Consider the following 26,533-nt stretch of genomic DNA (forward strand, 5'->3'; position numbering starts at 1 on the left):
TAACAATCAAGCTACTTAAGAACTCTGCCAGTATTGGACACATTAATTCTAAAATATGCTGCTGTCAACCTCTTTTGTTAGGTGTTTAGGAATATATTTAGCAACCTGAAGTGGCTACTTGAAGTTACAGAAAGGGAGGGTGGGAGAGAGAGAGAGAGAGAGAGAAAGGGGTGTGTGTGTGTGTGTGTTTTCCTGAGCTACTAGTGTACTGGTATCTGGAGATTCAGATCCATCTGTGGTTACAACAACAGTTAGCTCAGGTCCCACAGTTGCTTTTTCCAGTAATTTCTCTATAAAAGATATCATTTAGCCAGTCAGTGGTGGCACACGCCTTTAATCCCAGCACTCGGGTGGCAGAGGCAGGCAGATCTCTGTGAGTTCAAGGCCAGGCTGGACCGACAGCCTCCAAAACAGAGAAACCCTGTCTCATAAAAACCAAAAAAAAAAAGATATCATTTAATAGTGCTCACTGGATACATATAAAGATATAATGCTCAGAACACCAAAGTCCATTCTACATCAAATTAAAAAAGTAGACACAAACTTAAAGCAAATATTTAATTCCAGCACTGGAGATAAGATCAGGATAAAGAGTTATGTTGAGACAGGGGGTAGTTCTATTTCCATGGAGAGGGGCAACATAGAATAGATGGTACCTGGGCCTGGGCTCAGATCTGGCACTGGCACCATTAAGACCAGAAAGAAACAAGAAATACAGAGTGGATCCACGTGTCTCTAACTTCATGATATTGCATATTTCTGTTTCCACCAATGGTTGAGTTCCTCAAAAAAAAAAACACATGGGGCTGTGCTCCAATCCAAGAAATTAAATAGGCACAAACTGTACTAGGAGGCAAAGAATGGTATTCACAGTCTGAAGCCCGAGTTAAGGCAGTGGGCCCAGTTGTTGAGGGCACCTTGTAAGTTCTCAGTATTATTAATCACTTTGGGTAGGAATGGAAGTGTGGGGTCACTAACGACATGCTTCCTGAGTTAGGAAGCCGGAACAATGGAGCTAAAAATTAACTCCCACACTCAGAGCCATCTATTTTTAAAATCGCTGATAAGCAACACAGGAAGCTTTACCAAACTAGCTAGCAGAATCTGAGCTTTCAATCAACAATTTCTTTCACTGAAGGTGTGGAGCGTGGAAAAGATCCAGAAGCACAGATGGCAATTCACATCTGCACATGCAATTTCCTTTTTCTCCATTTTTATATAAACCTCTCTCTTTTCTAAAAAAGAATGATAGAATTTTCCAGTGGAACACAGCACTCTTATTGCTTCTGGGAATGTTACTAACCTCCATCTCTTCGTTTTAGCTGCAATTTAGGTCTTTGAGTATATGTAGAAAAATGAGAGAAAGATCTTATAAAATCCCTTTTATTACATCCTGAATAATTTCATAAGATCCAGTTCCTCCTAAGAGCTAAAACTTTTTAACACCCCTTTAAAAAAAGCTTATCCTTAAGCTTGTTCAGGCTTACTCTTTGTAGCTCTTAAGGCTGGAATGGATCTAGAAGATATTGTATTATTAGTAATGAGGGGCCAATAAGGGCAGTGGCTTGCTCAAGGTTACTTAGCTGGTTATAGCAGAGGAGTTGGGGGAAATCTACCAGAATCATAAACCACACTTACAATGATATGAGTAGGAACACAAATACTGTGTCTTCGAGAATAATTTGCAGAAACCCATAAGGAAATGTAAAATAAGTCAGATTTTTTGAGAACATAGCAATGCCAGACATTTAAAAACTGTAAGGATGTTAAAAAACTGAATACAGATACCATGCTTCATAATCATGTTTTATTCCAACAAAAGATAAATAATACGCTAAAATAATATTAGGTAGAAGAAAATTCTGGGAAACCAAATACAACAGTAGGAATATGGCTGGTAAATTTTGATTGAGAGAGAAAAGTACCGAAATTACAACATAAACTAAGAAAATGTTTCTAAAGAAATGCTTGTCTCACTTTAGGAAAGCCCTCTATGGGGATAAACACCATCTTACTGTCAGTTGTGATTGTTCCTTTCTTCTGACCTCCAGAGCCAAACAACCTGCCACCTAAATATCTCCATTGACCATATCAAAATCTCTTTGCTTTTATTTCATCTGATAATGAACTCATAGTGAAAACAAATTCAAGTCTGCTGACCTTGAAATAATCCTGTTTCAGAGAATGCCCAAGCACTAGGGAATATCTGCATCCTGAATCATAAACATTCTCCTTGATAACCTAGGCTCACTCACCTCCATTCTTAATCCTTTTGCCTCCTACCCCTCTCTCTTATCCCTCTACCCCAAGGCTTATGAAACCTTCCCAATCCCCTCTTACATCCATGGCCACTCCCACACTGACATTGCATCTTGTTTCTCTTATGGACCCTCTAGCCTTACACCATTGCACATAGAGGTTCTTAGCTTCCTCTTTTCTAGACTCAAGTTCATGTCACTCTCTGTTTAAAATCCTCCATTAGTTTCTCATTGCTTTAATAAAATTCATTCCATCCAGAATCAATAAAAATATTAAATAGCCTATGAGGAGCTAGAGGCCCTGATAAGTATGAGGTCACAGACAAGAATCCCACTTTGGGCAAGTCAATAACAATTGTCTAAACTTTAGTCACTTTGCTATATTTACCTCTCATAACCATTGATGAGAGTATCCTGAATTTCCCACAAATGCCTGCATGACTCAAAGACTTTTGCTTGAACTAAGAAAACAAATGTGACATGAAGAACATGTCTGCAGACATCAAACCTGGATCCTGGGAAGTCTCTTGTGTATTTTCAGGGCTGCATGACTATGAAGTCCCTCAAGGACCAGTGTTCTGTGCCCATGGCTCTAAAACAGGACTGTGAACATTTGCTATTTAATATAATGGAAGGAAAGACCAGCAAAAGAAGTGAGTTAGGAAATAGCCAATAGAATGTCTTTCCTCAGTTACACAATAGAGTCCAGACAATTACTGTGTTTTATTTTTTCTTGATGTGTTATCAATGCAATCCTTAAAATTTAGGGTGATGCTAGCAAGTCACATACAAGTATAAGTGATACTGGGGGCCAGTGCAATATAGCAATGACTCATTTGATTATGGAACATACCTACAATCACCCTATCATTTGTCTTCCATTAAGATGTTCCTCAACTCTAGAAACAATTTCTAAGAAACTCTTATTCTACTTCACCTAGAACCTACACCATGAATTTAAAGCACCAATAACTCATAATGTCTAGGAGGACAGACCATAATTTATATTTTTAAGTTTTAGAGGCAAGATTTCCATTACCTATTTTAGTTACCAGAAGTTCATCTGACTATATTGGGGGGGGGGTGATAAGGGTGACTTATGGGCACAGGCTATGCATAAGAAATTCTACTTTTCAGAAGAAGGGTGTTCAGAAGCATCATACACAAGCTTATCGGTGGCTGTAGCTCAGCTTGCTACTAACACACTGCTTTGGGAGTCAAAGGAACATAGAAACATGACAAGCCCAAAATCTGCAATCTGGGAGACAGCAAGTCTAGGTTAAACTATATGCCTAGGTTTAGACAATCTTAAGGAAGAATAAAATCCACAAGCATCTTCAGAAGACCAGGTAATACATAGAAAATTTAAGTAATTGTTCTCAGGACCCTGTGATATATTTGGAAAAATAGACTTGACCCGTTGTAAGATAATCACTAACACACAGTAATGTTTAAAACAAGTCAGAGAGAACTCAAATACAAACTACCCCAGATCAAACAAGAATGGTTGCATAACTGTTCAATTGGGTGGGTTTTTTTCTTCTAAAGACTTCACAAAGTAGATAGAATTAAACATGCCTCCTGATGAGAAGCACGGAGCTACAGCAGAGGGAATAAGAGGTGACCAGGATGGCACCCAACCTCAATCCCAGCATTTCTTTTAGAATGCCCCTTTAAAGAAAGAAAATGATACTTTTTGCATTAAACAGCAGGTTATGTTCTAGGTTACAGACAATTTCATTTTGGTTTGGTCCTCACAGCATCTATCTGGGGGTAGAAAAACAAACCTCTATGGGTTAATTCCCACCTTCTGTGACCATTCACAAAACCAAAGCTACCAAAGTATGGAACAAAACTATGGAAGTCAGGGAGATGTTTGGAGAAACCAAAAACCAATGCTAACCAAAATCTGAACTATGTAAATAGTTCCCACTTGGACTCATATTGAGTCTTGACTAGCCTATAGGAATTGTTCTTTCCTTGGAGAGGATAATTGCTATTTTACTACTTAGTGCTCTTACATATAAGCCTGATTATGGCTATTTATTTGGTAGGCTTCATCCTTCAATTCTCTTGAATGAAAACAGAATGGCTACGTAACTTATATAAGGCCAAAAAGGAAGTGCACATCTCAGTATCTTATCACACAGTTGAAATTCTCTGGACCTGATATTTACTTGAGTGTTTGACACTAGAACTACTATCCTTCCCAATAATAAGTCAACAATTCTGACAATGTCCAAGTGTTTCTCTCTCCTTCCTTCAGTCTGACAGACAAAAGTTATAAATTTTTGAGCACTTCATTTTGATGGCATCTCAAATATAGATTGATGTCGCAATGGAAGTAATTATTGAAGAAATGACTGATGGCAGGCCATTTAAAAGCTGCTTAATTCTCTGAGCTTGCTTTGGCTATATACTCAAACAGCAATGCAGGAATGGCAGGCAGAGGAAAACTGAGAGTGTGGGGGGTGTTTTGATCAGTAGTGATATTACTATCATCTCTTTCATTTGCTGACAATTTACTATCCTAGGAAGCACACATTTATCAACTCTGAATTAACAACAAACTACAAACTGTGGATTGCTACATCCATTTATTAAACACCAACACTGTGACTCTCAGAGGTTAACATGCCTAGGCTCACTCTTCTGGAAGTAATGAAGACTCATGCTGTGTTTCTAAGCCCATTGCTAGTTCTTAACCACGTCATTCTTCTACCATGTTTCTCTGTTCTCACAGCCTATATGCATGCCTGTTATTTCTCCTCTATATGCATCCTTGGCTCCTATCTACAAGAATCTTGTCCCTGGACCAGTCATGCTCTCCCATATTTCTGTGCCCTGCCTGAATGGTCCTATAATCTTTCAGGCTTAGATTAAGCATCAATTGCCTCTTCTAAGCCCTTCCTGGCCCCAACCTAGAAGAATTGATCATGTCTTCTTCTGGATCATGGGGAAAAGCTGAGCTTCCCCGTTGCTTCTGCTCACAGGCATGAATTCCACTTGGAGCCTGGGTGCGCCTCGAAAACAAGAACCATGCTTAGTTTTATTGGGGTTTCAAAGACATATCCCAGCTTCTGAACCTTAGTTCATGTTCAAGAAATAGAAGTACCTGTGCTGTCTTGACTAACAATTTAAATTTGATCCCAATTCTGGTAAACCCCTTCACAAGAATGCTGTCACTGAATCGTCATTGGCTTTCTCAAACACACAGATTTTACTTTTAATGTTGTGCAGAGAGTTTTTAAACATTAAAAAGATCATTTTCATACTGCATTTTAGTTAAATATTATACTGTCTATCCCTTCATTTGTTGTTCCCTTCCCGTTATATTTATTAATTATCAAATACATGAGCTAGCTTGAACAACTGCTTGCACCCTTGCAGTCCATCTGTGCTTTCTTCTCAATTATGTATTGAAGTCATGAGTGCTAGATTCATTGCCTCAGTGATTCCTATGGCACAAACCCTGATTTCACTGCAGCACTGAGCAGAAGGAGAGCTAATGGGCGAAGCAGAAAACACTTAATCAATTTAATCGTGGCATAAATTTAAAACCCTAAGTCCCCAAGCAGATTTCGTTAAGGCTGTAATCAAGGCCCCCAGTCTTTAGAAGTTCATTCACTGTACTATGTGGTTCAGAACTACATTCTTGCCTACCAAATTCCCAATTATTCCACAGGCTTCTCAAAGTGATGTTAGTCCTACAGATAACTTGCTGTGGCTCACAGGAGAGGCCCCTGAAGAATGAGACAGGAAATGTGTGATTTCCAGGAAGATACCACCCTCCTGAAGATAGGGAGTAAAAACAAGACAAAGTGTCCACTCCAAATCAGCTCAGAGCAGACAATTCTAGAATGTCAGTGTCCAAAGCTATCTAAAGATTAGAACCAGTCCTGGGACTAGGGGGATGGTATATGTTTATGGGTGGATGGGTACAGAGGATAGGTCATAAAATTAGGAGCTAAGGGACTCAGAAGATTTTGGTGAGCAGGGACCATTAGCAATATCAACTGGCACAGAGTCAAGCAGGTGTTTGTACTGCAATTGTATGCTGCATCATAAGCTGCCCCTGTGCTCTGACAATCAAGCAGATGTTTGCCTAAGGGTCAGGAAGGGTAAGTGTGATCAGGGGAGTACAAAGAGACCTGTATTGTACTTAAAGACTTCTGCATTATTAAGCTTCATGAACTCTGAGTCCCTCTAAATACCATGGGTCTAATTTCCTAAAGAGGGAGTCTTTTCTTCAACACCGTGCTGTTTATATCCTAAAGTAAAAGATGTGTCTGCTTAGAGCTGCCTTTTCATTCAACAAGTGAGGATGGAGCAATCACAGTTAGGTGACAGGTACAGAATCTTTTCACTGTTCTTCATGGGGCTACCACAGAAGATATGTAATCTCAGTGCCACACAGAGTATTCTTGTACTCATCCTGCCTCTTTCCTGAAAAGGAAAGTTGCTATGTCAGTGTGTCCTTTTTTGTTATCTATTCAGCACACCTTATCAGTGTCCTTGGACTTTTAACATATGATTTATATGTATGGTGTTCTTTCTTAGTAGTATGTGTTTTCATCCACATATGCATATATGTGTGTTGGGAATTGAATTCAGGGGATTATACATGCAAGGCAAGTACTCTACCATGAAGCAATATCCCAGCCATTAATTTATATCTTCAAATTGCCCTCCAGGAGGAGACAAGAATTGTTCAGCTACTACACAACAACAGCAACTCAATTTTAAGAACCGACTGCATTCATCAGGTGACTTAAGATTTCTGCTTACTGTAGTCTCAATTTATGTCCCTTAATAATAAAAGAATAATAAATCCTTAAAATATCACCCCCGAACTTACAAGGCTAAACAAGGAAGATGCCAAGGTAGCAAACATTGGATAAGCTTGGACAAGGCCTTGTATCAAACAAAACAATAAGAAGTTATTTAACAATCCATCCAAAATATGTTAGTTATGCTTTTAAGATATTTGGAATGGTCCCCATTATAAACATTTTGGAGTTTCACATTGCCTTACAAAAGTGATAAATATTTTATTAAAATATAAGTAGTTTAACTAAATATGAATGCATAAGGGGAGAAGAATTTTAAATGAGGCATAAAGGAAATCAATTCTGTTCTCTCTTGGAAATGTAACAAGTCATTGGTCAATTTAGTTTAGGATTGGACCAGTTTCGAGGGTCAACAATATCAGTGCAAGGAAAATTTGCCTTTTTCTGGTAGCATTTCATAGGGCAAGCAAGATATCATTGTTTGAATGTCTCCATTGAAACAATCACAGGATAGCAAGCACTGAAAGCAAACTCCTCCTGTACTCACTCAGTCTAAGAGTTCTGTCTGTCTTATTTTTATTCCTGTTTCCAAAGTAAAATATCATGATAAAGACAAAATAGGAGAAAGGGGGTTTATTTGGCTTACAATTCCAGATTTCATTCCATCATTGCAGGGAAGTCAAGGTAGGAACTGGAGGCAGTTCCAAGAACAGAGAGAGAAAGTATGCGTGCTTAGTGTTTAGCTCAAATTCTGTACTTATACACACTTCAAAAGCCAAAATCAGGGCAGTAGCCCACTTTCTGACTGTGTCTTCCCAATCCACCATGCACGCACGCGCACACACACACACACATACACACACACACACACACACACACACACACACAAAGAGCCCAGAAGAGGATTTCAAATCCCGTGAAGTGTGAGTTGTCATTGACTATGAGCCAGCAGATATAGGGGCTGGGCATTAGACTCAAATCTTCTAGAAGTGCAACAAGTGCTTATAATCACTGAGTTATCTCTACAACAACTGTTTTTATTTCTAAATGCGTATTTGATGTCTACTTTGAACCTCAAGTTAAAGCCAAATAATTACACTGCTTAATGAAACAAAGTAGACCATTGAGAATAACACATCACTTTTTTTGTCATGAAGCAAATTCTGTTAACTACCTTTTATCTAAGTGGAGTTGAAAGTGAATTATCCACTTACACATATGCTGATCAAACAATACTGTAGGAAAAAAGCCAATCATTTAGCTACTTCATTATCTCTAAGAAATGAAAGACATACTGCATGCTATGAAGTGGGGTAAAAAACAAATGCCTTTAGAATGAGACAGCTGGTAGTTACCAGGTTTGAGTGTGAAAAAGGAGATTGAAATTAGGGGAGGCACCTTCAGTATAACTCTGGTAAGCACGAGACACCCTCCTCCTGCCCAATAATGGCCACCCTCAAATGGAGGAGAAATGAAACACACTAGTAAAATCTGGACATCAAATTCTGTTCAAATGTCAACAACAACTGCATAATAGTAAAGGTTACTCTTTTAGGACTTACTTTTTAAAAAGTTTATATCTGTGACACAAAAAAACATAATGGATTAACTCCATATCAGTTTACATTTCACACTATATGTTACAAATGTTCTATCCCCCTCCAACCATTCTGCTGAGAATTTCCAAAGTTTTATGTACACACAAGCCTGCACAAGACCTGTGAAGGTCTTAATTCCCTGTTGAAAGTCTAGAAAGATAGATAAGGTTAACATCAATGAAATGACAGCAATGTGTGAATGATACCAAAATGGCCATTTCATACAAGGTGCATAGGTGTGACACCTCAGAACTATGGCAGGTCTTGTCTCCATTCTTATCATTCCCTGCCACCCTCCCAAAAAAAATTTTTTTTCTGCAGGTGAGATAAGTGAATTGGCTTTCTTTATTTAAATTCCCCAGAGCAGCCAATAACAGATGATGGTGTGTGTGTGTGTGTGTGTGTGTGTCTGTGTGTGTGTGTGTGTGGTTGAGTGGATGAATTCACAGAGAAGTATATACATATAAACATAAATTCAGAAGAAATTTGTAGCAGAATCACATTTTTCTGAGTGATTTTTCATGATGGACATTTTGGGCACATTTTTTTACCTCAAGTTCAGCATTTTCATGCAGATTGGTGCATGTCTATAATATCACCCCAATTAGCTGCAGATTGCTTCATTTAAACAGTGAATTAATTTTATAATAAGTTTAATAAGAAACTTAGCATTAATCAACACATAGTCACATCACTGGAATACCCATAAGAGGCTTAAGAAGGGCTTTAACTTTGCATTGTGTAGGGAAGTAACTTTTTAAGGATCCGGATGTTTCTGCTTTGTTTTTACCCCAGCTGGCTCTAGAGCAATCTCTTGGGCTAAATCAATCCTGCTGCCAAAACTCACTGCTTCTTGAGTAACTGGGACTACAGGTGCTATATCATCATGTTTAAGGATCTCACATTGTAATGAAGCATAATCAGCTCAGAGTGTTTGACTGGAAAACACATAGGTACTGCGATCAAGGAAATAAGAGTTACTGTGGAGGCTGAGATGTCAAAGTCCTACCAAACAGGACAAGTATTGTGCATGGGTGTATAGACATGGAGAGTTGGGAAACTTGGCTTATCAGGTAAAGTACCTGCACTGCAAGTTGGTTGAGCCAAGTTTGATATCCAGAACCTCATAATAGTGGAATAAGAACTGACTTCAGAAAATTGTCCTTGGACCAACCCCTACCCTACACACATCATATATAAAACATACACAATCATGATGAATACATATTTAAAGAATTACAGAACATGATAAAAATTCTGAGGCTCTAGTAAGGTAAAAGGGAGAGGGAAAACAACTGAAAGGCATATGAATATAAAAGTCTACCACAGATTACCAAACATGAATGCCACCAACCAGCATATATCATACAGAGCGTGTCTCTGAAACCACACTGCCCTGTCAGTCATACACATACAGAAATCTGTTTCAGTATCTTCGGAATCAATAGCACAGCTGTCTGTTGCTTGTGTAGTTTATAAAATAATTGGTGATTTCTAGTCTTTCAGGCATATAGAAATTTGACTCAAAACATCAACTGCTATATCACAAGTGCTCTATTATAACTCCCCTTCCTGCCTCATAAAGGAGGGGGGAGTTAAAGAACAATGTTTTCAAACCAATTAGCCACTGCACCTCATTGCACAGCAGTATGAAGGAACAGATTTGGAAACACAGCTCCAAGATTAGCAGAGCCTTTGAGCCATAGTCTCAATTTGGGTCTCATCACTTCACCTGGCAATGGTGCCAATTTAGTAGGCATCGGACTGTGCAGAAAGATTTGCATGTAAATGAACACTGTTTGGGACATTTTGCTCAGCTTCAGTAACAGAGAAACATCACTATTCACTAGCATTACAAAAATAAAACACAGGTTAATGCAGAAAGGTCTGGGCCAGGGCCCATTACCAGGAGGACTAATTTGGCTGATGCCTCAAACTTCTGGAGATCACGAGGAATTCTAGGCAGCACAGAAGAGTTTGAAAAATGCAAATGGAGAAAATTTTGGAGGACGAAACAGAAATAGCACCCTAAAATTTACAAGAGGAAAATCACCAGAAAATGAATATTTCATTTTAATATTCATTTTAAGGTTTCATACTTCAAATATTTAATGCGTAATTTTCATAATTAAATATTAAAGTAATTTTAATAAAGCCAACTTTATAGTAAAAATTATGAATAAAAAGTTTTAAAATAATTAAAATTTTAAAGAGGGATCAAAGCATTGTAAGGCAGCATTCCATGCCTCAACAATACTGTAGACTTATGATAAATCATTTTCAACCACTTCCTCTAACCTGAGATTATATTACCCTGGATCTTTTCATAATTAGGTTTTCATATATTGCCTCAGTCATACAGATCCCATGCTATGCAGACACACAACCTCACGATTCTTAGTTTTTTCCCTTATTTTATATGGTTCTACATGGTCCTGTGAAGTTAGTGAAAAATAATTGAATGAAAGAAGTAGGAGAATAAGAAGGCATATAGTACAAATGGGAAAGAAATGAACAACTTCTAGTATAACTATAAATACAGATACCTTAAAAATAAAAAAAGGATGTAGAAACACAATTTTTTTTGGTTTTACGAGACAGGGTTTTTCTGTATTGTTTTGGAGGCTGTCGGTCCAGCCTGGCCTCAAACTCACAGAGATCCTCCTGCCTCTGCCTCCCTAGTGCTGGGATTAAAGGCATGCGCCACCACCGCCCGGCTAGAAACACAATTCTTTTCATGCAGTGCTCTTGTGTGTTTAAAAAAGGAGAAAGCTCATAATTTTGCAGTGAATGGCATGCCTTTCCCCATGTTACTCTTTGGCTGACTGTCCCTGTGCAAGCGACAGTGGAATTGGGCAGTCTGTGTGGCTGTCTCTTCCTCAGCCATTTGATGTCGTGAGAATCATAACTGCTGCAAAACAGTTCAGAAGAAATAGGCTGTTGTGTTAAGTGCAGACAGGTGTGACAAGGAACATCCTCAAGGGTGACAAAAACAAGCCTGAGAGGGAGAAAGTCCGAGATAGAAAAGGACCATACACCAAGACAGTGCATAGGAACCTATGTGGACTTTCCATGTGATTCTTGGCAAACTTCACAACCATCTTTTCCTTAGCCCTGCCTGTCCACACTGTAATAGCCTAGCAACTCCAGTTACCATTTCATTGTATAATGATAATTCTTACCAAACTAAAACTAACTACCAAGAGTCCATAAACAAAATAGAAATAGTTAATAATGCACAAACTCAGAGTTATGATCTAAAATAAAAGAAAGCATATACAAATAAAGATGACAGAATTATAAAAATGTATCTACTGGATTGGATATGTAGGTCAGTTGGTAAAAGTACTTACCTAACATGCAGGAAACCCTGGGATCCATACCCAGAACCACATACAACTAGGCCTGGTAGCACACATATGTATGTGATACTAGTCAGAAATTGGATTAAGAGAACTGCAAGTTGAAGGGCATTCTTGGCTATACTGTGATTTTGAGGTCAGTCTGGGTTGCTTGGGAGCATGTTCAAATAAACTGATTAAACAATCAAAGTACCTACCATAAAGTATATCTGAAAAAAAAAACCTTAATTCAGAGGAGGGTGACCAGGAACAAAAATAAAAGATGGATGAGTGAAGGGGAGGGAATAAAATTCTAAGCAGAGCCCTGTCACTTTCCCTAGGCTCATCATGTGTCAAGATGGCACAGTTCTATGCAGAATCCATGAGGACAAATCCTTGGCACATTTCTATGTTTACAAAACAACATAACCCCAAGAAGACATTAGTCAAATCTTCCTTGCAGTGAATAAATGACTGAATATTTCTGGTTTGTTTTGTAGGCGTAGATGATATTTTTAAGGTACAAAGTATTTTCAACACAAGTGGCTATGTCACTTAAACATTTCAGTTAGCTTTTTATTTCAAAGAGTCCCTCAGTTCCTAAATCTTTTCCCATTACTTAGACACAATGAGAGCACAACTAAGTACAAATTATTAGATACTCATGGAACTAATAAATCTGGGATTGTGTGTGTGTGTATGCTCTGAATATGAATATGAATATGTGAATATATGCTGCAAGGAGAACTATTACCTTTCAAATGAAAATCTTCATTTTTTTTTCATCTCATGATTTAACTCTGCAGGAGTTTACCATAACATAACGCAGCTTTTCACGCAAAGTCATTTGAATCATTATGCTCTTACAAACAGTGTTTTCCATTCTCATTGTTCTCAAATTCCAGACATGGGAAAAACTATATTCCTCTCTTCTTGTAGTCACAGAATAAGAATTGAAACTTTACATGATAATGTAGCAGTTCAAAAATATCGAAATTGAGTACTAAGGGCTAGATATAGTTAGGAATTATAAAGTATTTCCAAGGTTTTTAAAGTTAGACATACTTAAGGCTTAAAGATAGATAACATAATTCAGACCCCTAATTAAGCACCTCTTGAAAATGTTTTTAAAATAATTTACTAGTAGAATCGAGATGATTAAGGTTAATGATTCAACAGTCTGTTCTATGCATACCAATTAACTATTAAAATGCCTAAGTATTCCAGGAGAAAGATGTCTCTTCAAATAAATCCCTTTCAAAGTAAGACATATGATCTCTATTGAAGAGTCAATAAAAGTAAATATCCAGTAACTTCTCAGCAATATTGACTCACCAATAAATCTGGAAAATAATATTAGTCTCAAATAGAAAGAGGTGGCCATTTCATTTGCCACCATTAAAGGATGAATGATAATGTTAGTAGAATCAGCCAATCAGAGTACAATGTATATATTGTACACTCTTAAAAACACATGTATCATAATTGTCCAGAACACACTAGTCATTGTTTTTCTTTATTCTCTAACCTCTGTCTCATTTCTAGTCTATACTTTCATAGAAAACTGAAACTTCTTTATTCATGTTTGCTCTTCATTTCCTGTCCTGAAATCCCCTAATACCTACACAAAAGAAAACAACCAAAATGATACTGTTCAATATGAAATAGACGCAAATCACATTTTGATTGAAGTGTCTATATAAGAGAAAAGCAAACAGAATCAGGGCTTGGGAGATGGCTTAATTGGTAAAGTGCTTGCCTTGAGCACAGAGACTAAAGATAAACCTATTTAACACACATTTTAGAAACCAGGCATAGTGGAATACTTGAAATCCTAGAGCTAGGGACGCAGAGATGGCAGGACCTGGGACTCCTTAGCCAACCACCCTAGCCTATTTGGTGATTCCTAGGCCAGTGAGATGCTGTCTCAAAAATTAGCTGTATGGTACCATATATATATATATATATATATATATATATATATATATATATATATATATAGTTGACCTCTGGCCTTTATTTACACAAATAGTTATGTGCATACACACAAGTACAAACACAAACAATAATGTGTTCTGATCAGACATAATTACAAGAAGTCTGGGGTTACTAAAAACACATAGTTTGTAGAACATCTACTGATCTCCATGTCAACACAGAATTTTAACTTTGAAGACCACCCAATTCCCCTGAACAGTTTTAACATACATGAACACAGGAGTATTTGGGAGATTTTCATCCCAAGCCTAAAGCTCCTCCAACATGAATAATGTGCCTTCTAGTCAGAAGTAACAAATGTTAATTTCACAAGTACAGAACAATTTTGTTAAAGCCATCTCTACCTCCCCACATGAACCCTTGATGAATTATTTTTTTTGTCCTGAGGACCCTGAGTGCAAAACAACAATACAAAACTGTGGGGTATCATAGAAGGCCCTAGTGCTCACACCACTGCAAGTAAGAAGGCTGTTTGAGAAAGGTGCCAAAATAATATTAGAGCATTATGTTCTGCTCTCTAGGCTATAAGGCTGAGTAAGATAGATCTCGATGAATAGGCAGTGAAATGAAGCCATTAAGTAGTCGGGTAATCACTTCTGCAACTCACCAGGAGATTAATCTCAGGCTAATTATTTAAACTAAGTCTTAGTTTTCTCAAATGTAAAATGGGGATAATTATGCTTATTGTGAAATGCTAACAGCTTTGTGGGACTTAAAATAGACAACCACAAGACCAGCACAATTCATGATATCTGGCACACAAAATAAATGTTCAAAGAATCATGGTGAAGGTTATAAGTAAGTGCCCTGGTAGGTATCAGTGAAGAATTGCAACTAATACCCATAGCTGTGATCTAAGTAGCTACGCAGAGACTCACTGCAGCACACCAAAAAAGAAAAAAATTAAATAAGGACATGTCCAGCACACTGACACTTAGCTGGAAACCTAAGCAGCAGGGTGATACTGGCTTACAGAACTTTCATCCTGGAGCACTGAGATTTTGTCAGCTGCCTAGACATTTAGAAGCTAAAATAATGATTAGTGATACAATTTTTCACAATGAGAAGTGAACCAGTGGGAAATCAAGTTTTAATATTATTCAAATAACACCACAGAGCGATTCATCTATTTTTAACTGTTATCAAAACTACTAGCCTGTCCACAAACATCATACTTCATAGGAGTGAAGCAACCACTGCTGACTAATTCCTAAGCATAAAGCTGCACATACCATAGCAACCCAGGATCTAATCACGGAAATCAGCTTATGCAATGAAAGCACATGTCAAAGTGGACCGTGCCATCATGTGTGCATTTTAAGTTATAAATCCTACTTAAGAGCTTTACAGGCAATATCATGATACATAGGTATATGTTGCTGTATCTCTATAAAATAATGTACTTAAGGACATTAATTTCCCAATATATTCTATATTTCAAATTCCACATCTGTCCCCCCCCCAAAAAAGACAAAAGTTTCAAGTAGGATTCCCTCAAAAGAAAAAGCTGAAAGAGAAAACATTTGCTACTTATATGCTGCTTATAGAAATGGCTTTAAGTGCCTAAATTTATTTGCATTTCTGTAGAGAATGGGCATGGGATCACTGAAGTGAGCAAGATTGTTATCCTCTGAGTGATGAAAGTGGCAGCCAGGATTAGAGAAGTGGGTGCTTGTCATTGTGTTGAAAAAGAAGTGGAAAGCCAGGGGACATTGGAAATAGAAGCAGGCGTTGAGATAGATGGGCAAGAGTGTGTTAACTTAATACTCCTGGTAGAAAACAGGGCCTCTGGAGGGAAGACGTGGTTACATTCAAAGATTTAAGTTTCATTGGAGGAGACAAATTTACAGACAATGTATCAGTCAGACTAGTAGCACATGCCTGAAACGTGCAGCACTTGGGAGGTTGAGGTGAGAGTGAGGATCAGGAGTTCAAGACCAGACTATAATAAAGAAGGTGGCTAAGGGTAGAGAGGGACAGTAGAGGTGATGGGAAAAAGAGGAGGAAAGTCAGGAGAAAGAGGAGGAGGAAGAAAGGGAGGGAATCACAATTCCTGTCTCTTATTTCATAAAATAGTAAGAGGTAAAATCAATGTTTAAAAATCTATGAATTTAAAATATGAATTTTATAATCTTACAAAAGTAAGATTATAGGCCCCTGAAATTCAAGATACAATGAAAATAATCGGACTAGATAATGACAAAGGCTGCATCTCAAATGATCCCATCATGAAGTGTCTCTGTTGCCCTCATTGTACATAAACAATAGTGGCCAAAGCCCTCAGGCACCATAGCTTCAATGACCTAGAGAGGAAGAGTCCCTGAGAGAGAGCATCCAACTTTGTAAAACTCGGAGATTCCCCTGTGAACTATGCTAACAGTGTGGGCATTCTGCTCCAACATAATTAGAGAATATATTTCCTAAAAACTCCACTTAGAAATAACCCTTATCAGGAAAGTAGTTCTCATCATTCACTGTGCATAGGGAAAAGAGGCTTTTAATTTTCTTGCATGATGAACTGCCACTTTCTTTTCTTCATATATTTGGGGCCTCAAAAAACACTTGTTAACACATGAGATGTGCAGGAATGCCTTTTAGTTAGAACTTGAGGAACACATGTGGGTGTATTCAAGCATCTGTATTGGCCTGCCCTTGGTGTTATGACAGTTTGCACCCTCAGCTGCAGCCGCTAAGAGCACCACCTGTAAGTATTCACTATGTTCCCATTTAAAAGGTCCCTGCCCACCTTCCATCCATCTCTCTTTCTCTCTCTCTCTGTCTCCCTTTCTCCCCTCTCTTTGCTCTCTTCTGCTGTTCCTATACCCAGAAACCCGTCTTCCCCCTCCCCTTTCCCTTTTTTATGATCCCTTTCCACAATAAAAACCCCTCTGCTTGAACTCTGTCACATGGTTTCTTTCTCTTTTTAGCTGCTTTTCTTAAATTATAACAATATGCATATTTATATATGCATATCTTTATAAGCAGATCTCACACAGAGAATATAAGGCTACAATGAGTTCTTGATCACAACTCAGAAACTTCAAAAGTTATGGTTTTCTTTTACAAATGTAGGATTAATATTATATGTGAGTGGGGGAAAGACCACTAATAACTGATAACTTTAACTACAAATATTTATATAAACAGCACATATTATTGATTTTGATATAGTTGCTGGGAAAACCACTTCTAAGGCAAATGGCACTGATATCAAAATAATACTAGCTTTGAAATTTTTCCCTAAGGGAAATCGCCTAAGTAACCAGGCAGAACTCTGTTAGAACAGCATTTAATGATTCCTTAATTCAGATTCTTGATGAGAGTAAATTTTCATATACCAGAATCTCCATCAGTTACTTCTTAATAATAATTAACTCACTTAGAGCCAGGGTTTATTCCTAGGTCACAAATGGACTTTGGGAGCCCTTTCACTATGGAGGGATACTATTGCAACCCAGATACAGAAAGGAGGGCCTGGGCTCTCCCACAAATGATGTGATGGACTTTGATGATTCCCCGTGGATGGTCTCACTATCCCTGGGGAGTGCAGAGTGGGTGGGTTGTGGGGGTCGGTGGGAAGCATGGGAGGATGGGAGGGCAAGGGAATGGGGGATGGATATGTAAATAAACGTTTTTTTATTAAAAAGGAAAAAAAATGGAAACACTTAAAAAAGAAAACAGTGACCACCTAAGGGATTAAAGGAAATTTCTCGAAGTAATTGCAAGTAAGGTCAAAATGCATTGAAAGAAGCTGTTACTTCCAAGACAGGGTAGGAAGAGTATCAATGCTCTTTCACTGTGACATTGGAAATATCACAAGTGGCCATCTGCTGCATTCCCAGACAACTGACCCAAAATGGAAAGGTAAAGGCAGTCACTCTTTCTGGTAAAAACCCAATATTCACAGTAGTGTATATAGAAGTGCTGAGTGGAGTATTATTACTTGAAGAATAAGTAGTACATTACACGATTTGCACCTGACTTTTCTACTTTGATTCATAAGGATCTAGTATCACACATCAATAAATTGTTCAGTGCATCCTATGATGTTGACATGAAGAAGGAAATCCATGGAAAATATGTGTGGTACTATTCATGAGAAATCAGCAAGAATGATTTTCACATTGTAGGTGATTAGGTGCAAAACATGGATACAGTTTAGCAATCACATTTAAAGTAAATATCTGAGGAAATGACTCAATAGATAAAGCACTTAAACCCCCCCACATCTACATAAATGTTAGGTGGGCATGGTAGCCAACTTGTTATTCCAGCCTCTGAGACAGAAGGAATGGGGGAATGGAAATGTAAATAAGGCTTTTTAAAAATATTATAAAGGAAAAAATAGAAACACTTTAAAAAAAACCAGTGATCATCTAAGGGATTAAAGGAAAGTAGAGACAGAAGATCCCCAGAGAAAGCTAACAAGCAAGGCCTCATCAACAAGCTCTAGGTTTGATTGAGAGACCCTGACTCCGTGGATAAGGAAGAAGAGCAACCAAAGAGGATTTTGGACTCCGTATGCACTTTCACACACATATATGCATAATACCACACATGCAAACATGCACAATATTAATTGTAAATATGTCCTGACTATACTCAGCAACAAGAAAAAACATGGGATTTTTTAAATACATAATCAGAGTTAGCTACCTAATCACTATGATTCAATGTAGGACTTTTCCTTGTAGATATCAGCAGCCTCTAGATAGTAAATGTAGCAGGAAAATGTGTGTGTACAAAAAAAAACAGAGAGAATAAGTATACACTGGCTTGTCAAAATTTAACCATGGGCTTTCCAAATTCTTCACAGAAAACTTGATTTCATGCAAACCAGGAGGTATCCCAAACAAATGCAAAGTATGTACATGTCTATGGCAAATAAAAACAGCTATAATCCTGCAGGCATGTAACTATAGCACATCATCTAGGACTGATTTCCCAGAAGTTGATATGAACCTGTACACCCAATAATGGTTCTTAGTTTTTCTCTCCTAAAGCTTAAATAAATTCTTGCTGGATAATTATTTTTACACCATAGCATTTTGGTTACCAGAGATAACTCATCTATAACAAAGGAAGTCTGGTTTTAAGTACAAGTATCTTATTTTACTGCTATGTATCTTCTGTGTGACCTTCTAATGGATGATTGTTTGTCTTTGATTCATATGCCACATAATTTGATGTTTCAAATTTCAGAATTCCATAAAGCTAGGAAACATTGCACAGGCATTCCATTGGGTGAACTGGATTATACTTTTATCTCCATGGACTGAGACCTAGGCATTTGATATATTTAAATACTCATCATAAATGATCTCAAAGAAAAGAATGTCTGCAGTGAAAGAGGAAATAAAGAAAATACTTTTTTACTAAAGGAGAGTGAAATGTGGGTAAGACGTCAGGATGGAGAAAGAGGAGATGGAGGGAGTTTTGCCCCTGGAAAGATGAGGGCAGAAATAAAGAAGTGGGTAATAAAGACTAGACATTCTATCACCCTTGGCTTTGTGTTCTAATCTCAGCTGAGATTAGAGCAGTATTTAGTCTGATGTGCATAAACATTTTATTCATTTGCCAAACTAAGAATGGTACAAGTTTTCATTCAAAGAAATTCAGCAAAGTGAATGAGTAATTATAGTGGTTTTCTGAGCCAATAACACAATACTGGGAACTGATTGAGTTACAAATAAAGGTGGTTTATTTGGGTTAAAGTTTCTAGAGGTGAAAAGTCCCGAGGCTTCATGTGGTGATGACCTTCTTGATGGCCAAGTACAGACTTCACATGGTAAGAGTCAGGGACTGTGTGTATCCCTTCTAAGGCTACCTCTGCTGCTTCTCTGTCTCTTCCTATGTAAAGTCACAGAACTTGATATTTGGAAGTGTACTCTAATTCCTCTCCCAGTAATATCTTCAATACATGAAGCTTTGGAGGACCCTTAAATAGTGTATATACCATAGCAGACAAAGTAAGATCAAGGCTAAAGGTTCCTCAATGCTTCCACAATATTTTGTCTCATCAAAAAACTAAGCAAAAAACATTCTCTAGAGTTTGGCATCTGGTTGTAGCTAAGACCACTGTCGTCTCTACCCTGTGTTCCTTCTGTCCATAGTCATTGTATTTGCTTCTGTTGCACTCACGTGTTAGCTTTTGCCTTTTTTTATTAGTAAAGAAGCCATTCCCCCTGCTGGAACACTAGTCCTTCAAAGTAGGTTTATTCTTTGCATATTGATAGACCTCTACAGAAGTCGTACATCTTTTCTTCCGGTTGTTCTCTATGCTTTTAGATAGAAAGACCAACCTACAGAGCTTAACATTTCAAGGAATAATCTTTTTGTTTTTTTTCGAGACAGGGTTTCTCTGTAGCTTTGGAGGCTGTCCTGGAACTCACTTTGTAGACCAGGCTGGCCTCGAACTCACAGAGATCCGCCTGCCTCTGCCTCCCGAGTGCTAGGATTAAACGCATGCGCCACCAACGCCCGGCTTCAAGGAATAATCTTAATGAAATTAGAATTAAGGGATTACGGGTAAGCATAGTCAGGATGACAAGACAATTCTCTTCTGAAACACTCCTCAAAGCAAGGCATGTGAAGTAACTGTATCCTCATTACCTGGGAACTGGTAAGAAATCAGAACCCCCTACATCAGAAAACTGTAGGACAATGGGGCAGGTTGTTGAAGAAGTAGAAAGTGATGTTAATTCATGACGAGGTTATAGAATCACTTTTTTCCCATGAGTAACCAAAAAATAATTTTCTTAGTTCAAATACACATTTCAGACCAGTTAGAGAAAGCCATTTTCTCAGCTTTAGAGTAGAGAAATATTTTATCCTTTTTAGAACTATTTAGACTACTGTTTATCTGCCAGTTCTAATTAAGATTCAAACTGCTCCACTCAGGCTTTCAAACTTTGATAGTGAATTCATTGTGTGAAAATAGAGGACAAGAGCAGGACACTGTGGGGACAGCAGAGCCACAGATACAAACACAAAAGATAGTTGAATCCACACTTCATAGTCTCCAAGTCTTGTCCTGGATACTTGCCTGTCCTTTGATAACTGACTTTTCTCATGTTTTTTTCCCAGATACCTTTATCAATGAATGTGTCAACCTTTCTGGCATACGACCAGCCCACAATAAGTTACTGTGGGGTTCATCATGAACTTCTCTCTCATAAGCCCTTTGAAACGAATGCACAGGAAGACACGATGGAAAGCCACCTAGAGACTGAGCTGGACCTGAGCACAATCACGTCAGCTGGCCGCATCAGTGACCATAAACCACAGCTGGCTTGACCGAGCTGAGCGGTAGCCCAGGCTTGCTACCGAACTGTAACCTCAACGACAGAGAGGAAAAATTGTTCATTGCAACTCTCAAAAACAAAACAAAACAAAAACAAAAATCCCCTGTTCAAATAAACAAAATTCCAAGATTGGTTCATGAAATAAATGAAGACATGAAATGTTTCAAGTCTATACTTTGTAACTAGCTAAGTTGTGCAGTATTTTTTTGACTTTGACGAAGAATGTCCCTGAAAAAAAAATCATTTTTTCCAAAACTCATCCTACCTACATGTAAAAATTGTACAGCGCTAATGTATTTTTTCATATTATAAAGTTTCAATCCTAGGAACAACTGGTATGTACAGTACCATAATTTAATTATGCTTTACTTTACAAACGTTACACCTTTCAGTTTCTAAAATTTTAAATTAACAAACATTATTTCTTGTGTTCTTGAAAGTTACTCGGTTTTGTAGGGGCTGTTTTGTTACTGCATTTGTGCCCAAAAACCTTGACTCTGAAATCTGTCCTGTGCGAACAATGCACGATTTTTATCATTATATCATGCTTACTGCATAGAATTTTATCTACTGTTCCAGAAATAATACATTAACCCAAAAAGGTTTTAATTGTTCAGACGTTCTTCAATTACATAGACAGATCTTTCTTATAAATGAAAAAAAATCAGATTTTTTAACAGTTCTAAGACTTAACTGTTGCCTTGAATTACAGCCTAGTTTCTAAGCAGTGAAATGTAATGATAAAGAGGGATATTTTAACAAAGTATTTCCGAATGAATGACTCATTATTTCATTCTTTTGAGTAACCATTGTTAAGCATAGGGGAAAGCATGGACCAAACATCGCTGGAAACAAAGGTCGTAACCACAGCAACAGACTTGATACACTTCAAATGTGCAGCTACAATGACAAAGAAAAACTTCTGTTACATCTCCTTATTGTCAGGCCAAGGTGGGAGGATATGGCATAATTGTACAGTAGCAATTTTTCCCTTAATTAACCCAAAGTGGTTTTATCTAAAAATAACCACAAGTCAGTTCAAATTGTGCCTGGTTCTTAAGGCAAGTTTTCATTTAGAAGGTGAAGCTATATTGGGGGAATATCTCAAAGGAAAAATACAGAATTTTTCTTATTGTGTACCACAACTGGGAAAGAACATTAAAAATCTAGTTCTTTCAATATAGATGTGCTCGGTGGAGAAAACTCACTGTTGTTGGAGACAACAGTATACAGTTCCCTTCTTCATGTTGTTGTTCATTTGCAGATTTAGCTACAAATTATCCAAAACAATAACCAAGAGCTACTAGACATCAATCCCAGTCACATATTGGTTACATGATTGTGTCTTAACATGAATGCAAATCAAATTAAGAAAACCTGGTTTTCCCACAGCTGAAATGGTAATTTGTGTATCATGTCTACCTGACAGGTTACTATTGAAAGCATCATTAGTTTGTCCATGGTAATCACACATCCTTTTTTTTCTTTCCAATGTTTCAATAGAAAACTGCACGTGTCAATCCTTGCTATGTGAACAGAAGCATTTTTCCATGATTTAACTTAATATTAATGACATCAAAAGCAGAGGCAGAAAACATCAGTCTAACAGAAGTCAAACACAATCAAAAATGGTAAAGAAAAAAAACAGTGAAAAGTGATGCCAACCTTAATTTTCTATCTCCTCCTACGAAACACTTCCTGTATGCATACAGCTTCAAACAGGTGGATCACAGCAAATTTAAGAACACTACCAGGAAGGAAGAGTTTCAAAATTGTAAAGCAAATAGTTGTTTAAATGAAAAGGGAAGCAAAATAATGGAAAAGGCAAACCATTAACTTTAATGTAACTACAAATGTCACGGTACTTGTATCAAATATTTAGCATCCCGGATTTTGTAACATATTTTGCATAAATTATTTGCTATTTGAGATTTTTGTTATTTAAGTCTAATTTTGATCTTGTTTTCCAGTTTCTGGTTTCTTTGCAATGTATTATTCTGATTGTTCTTGATCCCTTACACTGAGATTTAGCTCTGAACAAAATTTAAAGTGGGATAAAAATCTCTTCTTTGTGAGTCTGAAATCAAATGGAATTTTATTATATAAACCAAAATGTTATTTGCAACTTTTTCATTAGAAGTCATTCTCCCAAATACCCAAAGAAGCACTCATTTGTAAAACTAAACACTTTCAAATTTTCCCACAAACTTAAATTGAGTAAAAATTTCAAAAAACAAAAAAAAAAACTTAAGACTCCAGAGGAGCCTTACAAATGTACACCCTTGATTTCCTGATGCAAAGCACTTTCTTTAAACATTTTTAATGTATCAATTTTGCAAATTCTTTGAGAATCTCATAAGTGCTTACAATGTATTTTGATCATATTCAGCCCTCAACATATCCACAACTCTTCTAGATCCACCCCCACCTGCATCCCCAAAGTTCTTCCAACTTTACACACACACACACACACACACACACACACAACCTACTGAGTCCAACGTACATTGCTCACATGCACGTGTGTGGGGCCATCAACTGGAGCACAGTCAACTGACCAGGAACAACACTCCTAAAAATAACTCTGACTTTCCTCCCCATTGGATGTTGCTAAAACTTTTCATTTCATCTACAGTAAACTATCAATGAGAACAATCACCTTGGAACTGTGCCTGGGAGCACCCTGTGTGCTCAGGTATAGTAAGAAGCCAACAACCTAAGAATTTTGAGATCTTTCACTTTTGGCATTAAGCCCTAAAGGTCATAAAACAAGAAAAAATTATGTTAGGTTATATCATTTTTTTGTTCTGCCTTGTCAGGGGTGGGAGGTAGCTGGTGTTAAAATCTGCTAGACTAGGTGGTAGAAGGATAGAATCTTTATCACACATATGAAACTTCAATCAAAAACTTTTATCTATAACTTTTCTTTTTCAGCAGTATTATTCTCCCTCTAACCATCTGCCTGGAGCCTGTGCTCACCTCCTTGGCTACTGCTCACCTAACTAAACAACAGAAAAAGTTGTCTGCATGGTTGTTGGGGTTGAAAATTCGAGTCTGACTCACCACAGCTACAACAGCAGAAACACATGATAAAGCCAGGCAGTGTTTTAAGGTTTACAAATCCTTCCTAAACAATCCTGTGAAGATATACTCCTGCCCCTTAAGTTGAGACTCATCCAAGGACACAGAGCTAATGCCCACTAGGGTGAGCCACTCTCAAAGCCCAGAGGTTGTTTTGTTTTGTTTTTGTTGTTGTTTTATTTTGTTTTGTTTTGTTTCCATTATGCTAAGTTCCCTTTCTCTGGCCAGAGCCAAAGAACCACCAGAAAAAACAGACAGAAGAAACTAGTAGACATGTCACTTAGTGAGTTCTAATTCATCTCAGAAGCCTGTACACTTTATGATCCAGGGAACTCTCTGCAAGAAGGCTCTAGGCTTGCTCGTGACGATCCTTTGTTTAGAATTACTGCATGTCACACATTTCTCAATACACAAGGTCATTTGTGAGTGTGCTGCCGAGAGGAGAGATAAACAGACCCCAGAATGCAGAGGAAAGACAAGAGGTGCTGAAAGAGAAACCAGTCTACACTGAGATCATTTAGTGGTTGTAAAAAGTTCATAATACAGCCTGATTGTACATTCAACTGAGTTGACTCTGAGTTAACTAGGAAGACAATTTCTTTTTCTGTGTTTTGGTAAAATTTTTTTAAGTTATTAAAGCTTTTAAAAGAACTCTCATGATAAAGAAAGATAAAACACCAGTTATTCAAATAGATGCAGATACTAAAAACTATGACAGTCTGAGAATATTTTGGGGCTTATCGTGTCTCCATCGCTGTCTCCTCCTGAACGTTCTAGAAATCTCATAAAACCAGCAAGACTTATAATATAAATTACATTTTGGAAGGCAATATGAGCCAAAATTAACACTCAAGACAAACATAACCCCGTTTCAACTTAGATCTGTCTGCTTTCAGAAATTGCTTAGGAATTGCAAAATTTATTTGCAAAGATATTTTCTAAAATAAACTGTTTAGGAGAGTAAAAATACACTTGATTTTAACTATTCCTGACTGGAAGAAAGATGCCGTTTCAAACTAAATGCTGGAAATAAGAAGCTGAAAGTATGAAAACAGAGAGCTGGTAGGAACTGTTAGTAGGAAGAAAGAAATTCAGTAACACATGATCATGGAGATGCAGTGAGCCTGGCAGGTATCAAGCAATTCTCAGAGTAAATCTAGCAACAATGTTAGGTATGTTCTTTTGTGGGGGTGCATCCATGTGCACACACTCATGTAGAAGCCAGAGATCAGCCTTGGATGTTGTTGTTCAACCATTGTCCATTTTGGTTTTAGGAACACAGTCAGCCACTGGAACCCAGGAGAAACCAAGGATACTAGACTGGTTAGCTATTAAAACCCCATGGGTCTTCTTAGCTCTACATCCCCACCACAACACTCAGCCCTCTTACATGGGGATGACACTCAGGTGCTCAGACTTGTACAGCTAACTCTATACCTACTGAGATGTTTCCACAGGTCATCTTAAAGCCCTGAAGAATTGCTCATATTGAGTGGGAGTTTAAGCAGTCAGACAGGCTTAAGTTCCTGATAGGTTGGCTTTGCAGTGAGAATTCAGATAAACTGCTGTAACTGTAAAAGGTTCCAACAGCACCTATTACTATATGAACTCACCACACGATGCCTAATCTGAGATGCCAACCACAAATAATCCAGAATTGATGCTTTAAAGACTGTGACATCATCATGAGGGTGAAGTAGACTAGCAACCAGGAACTGTGTTTTGACTTGAAAATGCAATGAGAGAAAACGTTTGGAAAATTTGACAGCAAAGAAACACCAGAAGGCTGTTAGGTTGTTTCTAATGGTGTTCTGTGACTTGCATTAGATTTTTATTGTGAGGTTAAAAAGCAGCTACATCTAATTTTTTTAAATCAGAGTTAAGTTCACATTTTAAAAGGTCTATAGTTGGTTGCCATTTTATAGGGATGATGAGTGCACCAGCTCTCCAAGACTTATTGAACTCTAGAATTCCTTTCTCTTCTCTCCTAAACCTTTAAAGATTTGGTTTCATCTGTCTTCCTACAAAGCTGAATGAAATTTTTGTATGTGTATAAATCAAATTATATTTTAAATGCACAGGAGACCCTGTAATAAAGGATCCTTGCAGTAAAGCCTTTTTGTTTTCTACTCTGAAACACTACCCACTAATTTATCTGTAGGA

The 26,533-nt window shown here is 37.6% G+C and overlaps 2 protein-coding genes across 20 annotated transcripts in view; one reads left to right on the forward strand and one right to left on the reverse strand.

The window, feature by feature from the left end:
- Positions 1-26,483, forward strand: part of Lrrtm3 (leucine rich repeat transmembrane neuronal 3) — a 163,387-nt gene extending 136,904 nt beyond the window's left edge. Inside the window, exon 3 of the mRNA XM_005070809.4 lies at positions 21,072-26,483. Coding sequence (XP_005070866.1) covers positions 21,072-21,281 — 210 coding nt within the window. The 3' untranslated portion in view covers positions 21,282-26,483. The remainder of the gene's footprint in view (positions 1-21,071) is intronic.
- Ctnna3 (catenin alpha 3) overlaps positions 1-26,533 on the reverse strand; it is a 1,429,068-nt gene that overhangs the window by 957,582 nt on the left and 444,953 nt on the right. The window lies entirely within an intron of this gene.

Source organism: Mesocricetus auratus, unplaced genomic scaffold (genome assembly GCF_017639785.1).
Source record: "Mesocricetus auratus isolate SY011 unplaced genomic scaffold, BCM_Maur_2.0 Super-Scaffold_100027, whole genome shotgun sequence".
Lineage (NCBI taxonomy): Eukaryota > Metazoa > Chordata > Mammalia > Rodentia > Cricetidae > Mesocricetus > Mesocricetus auratus.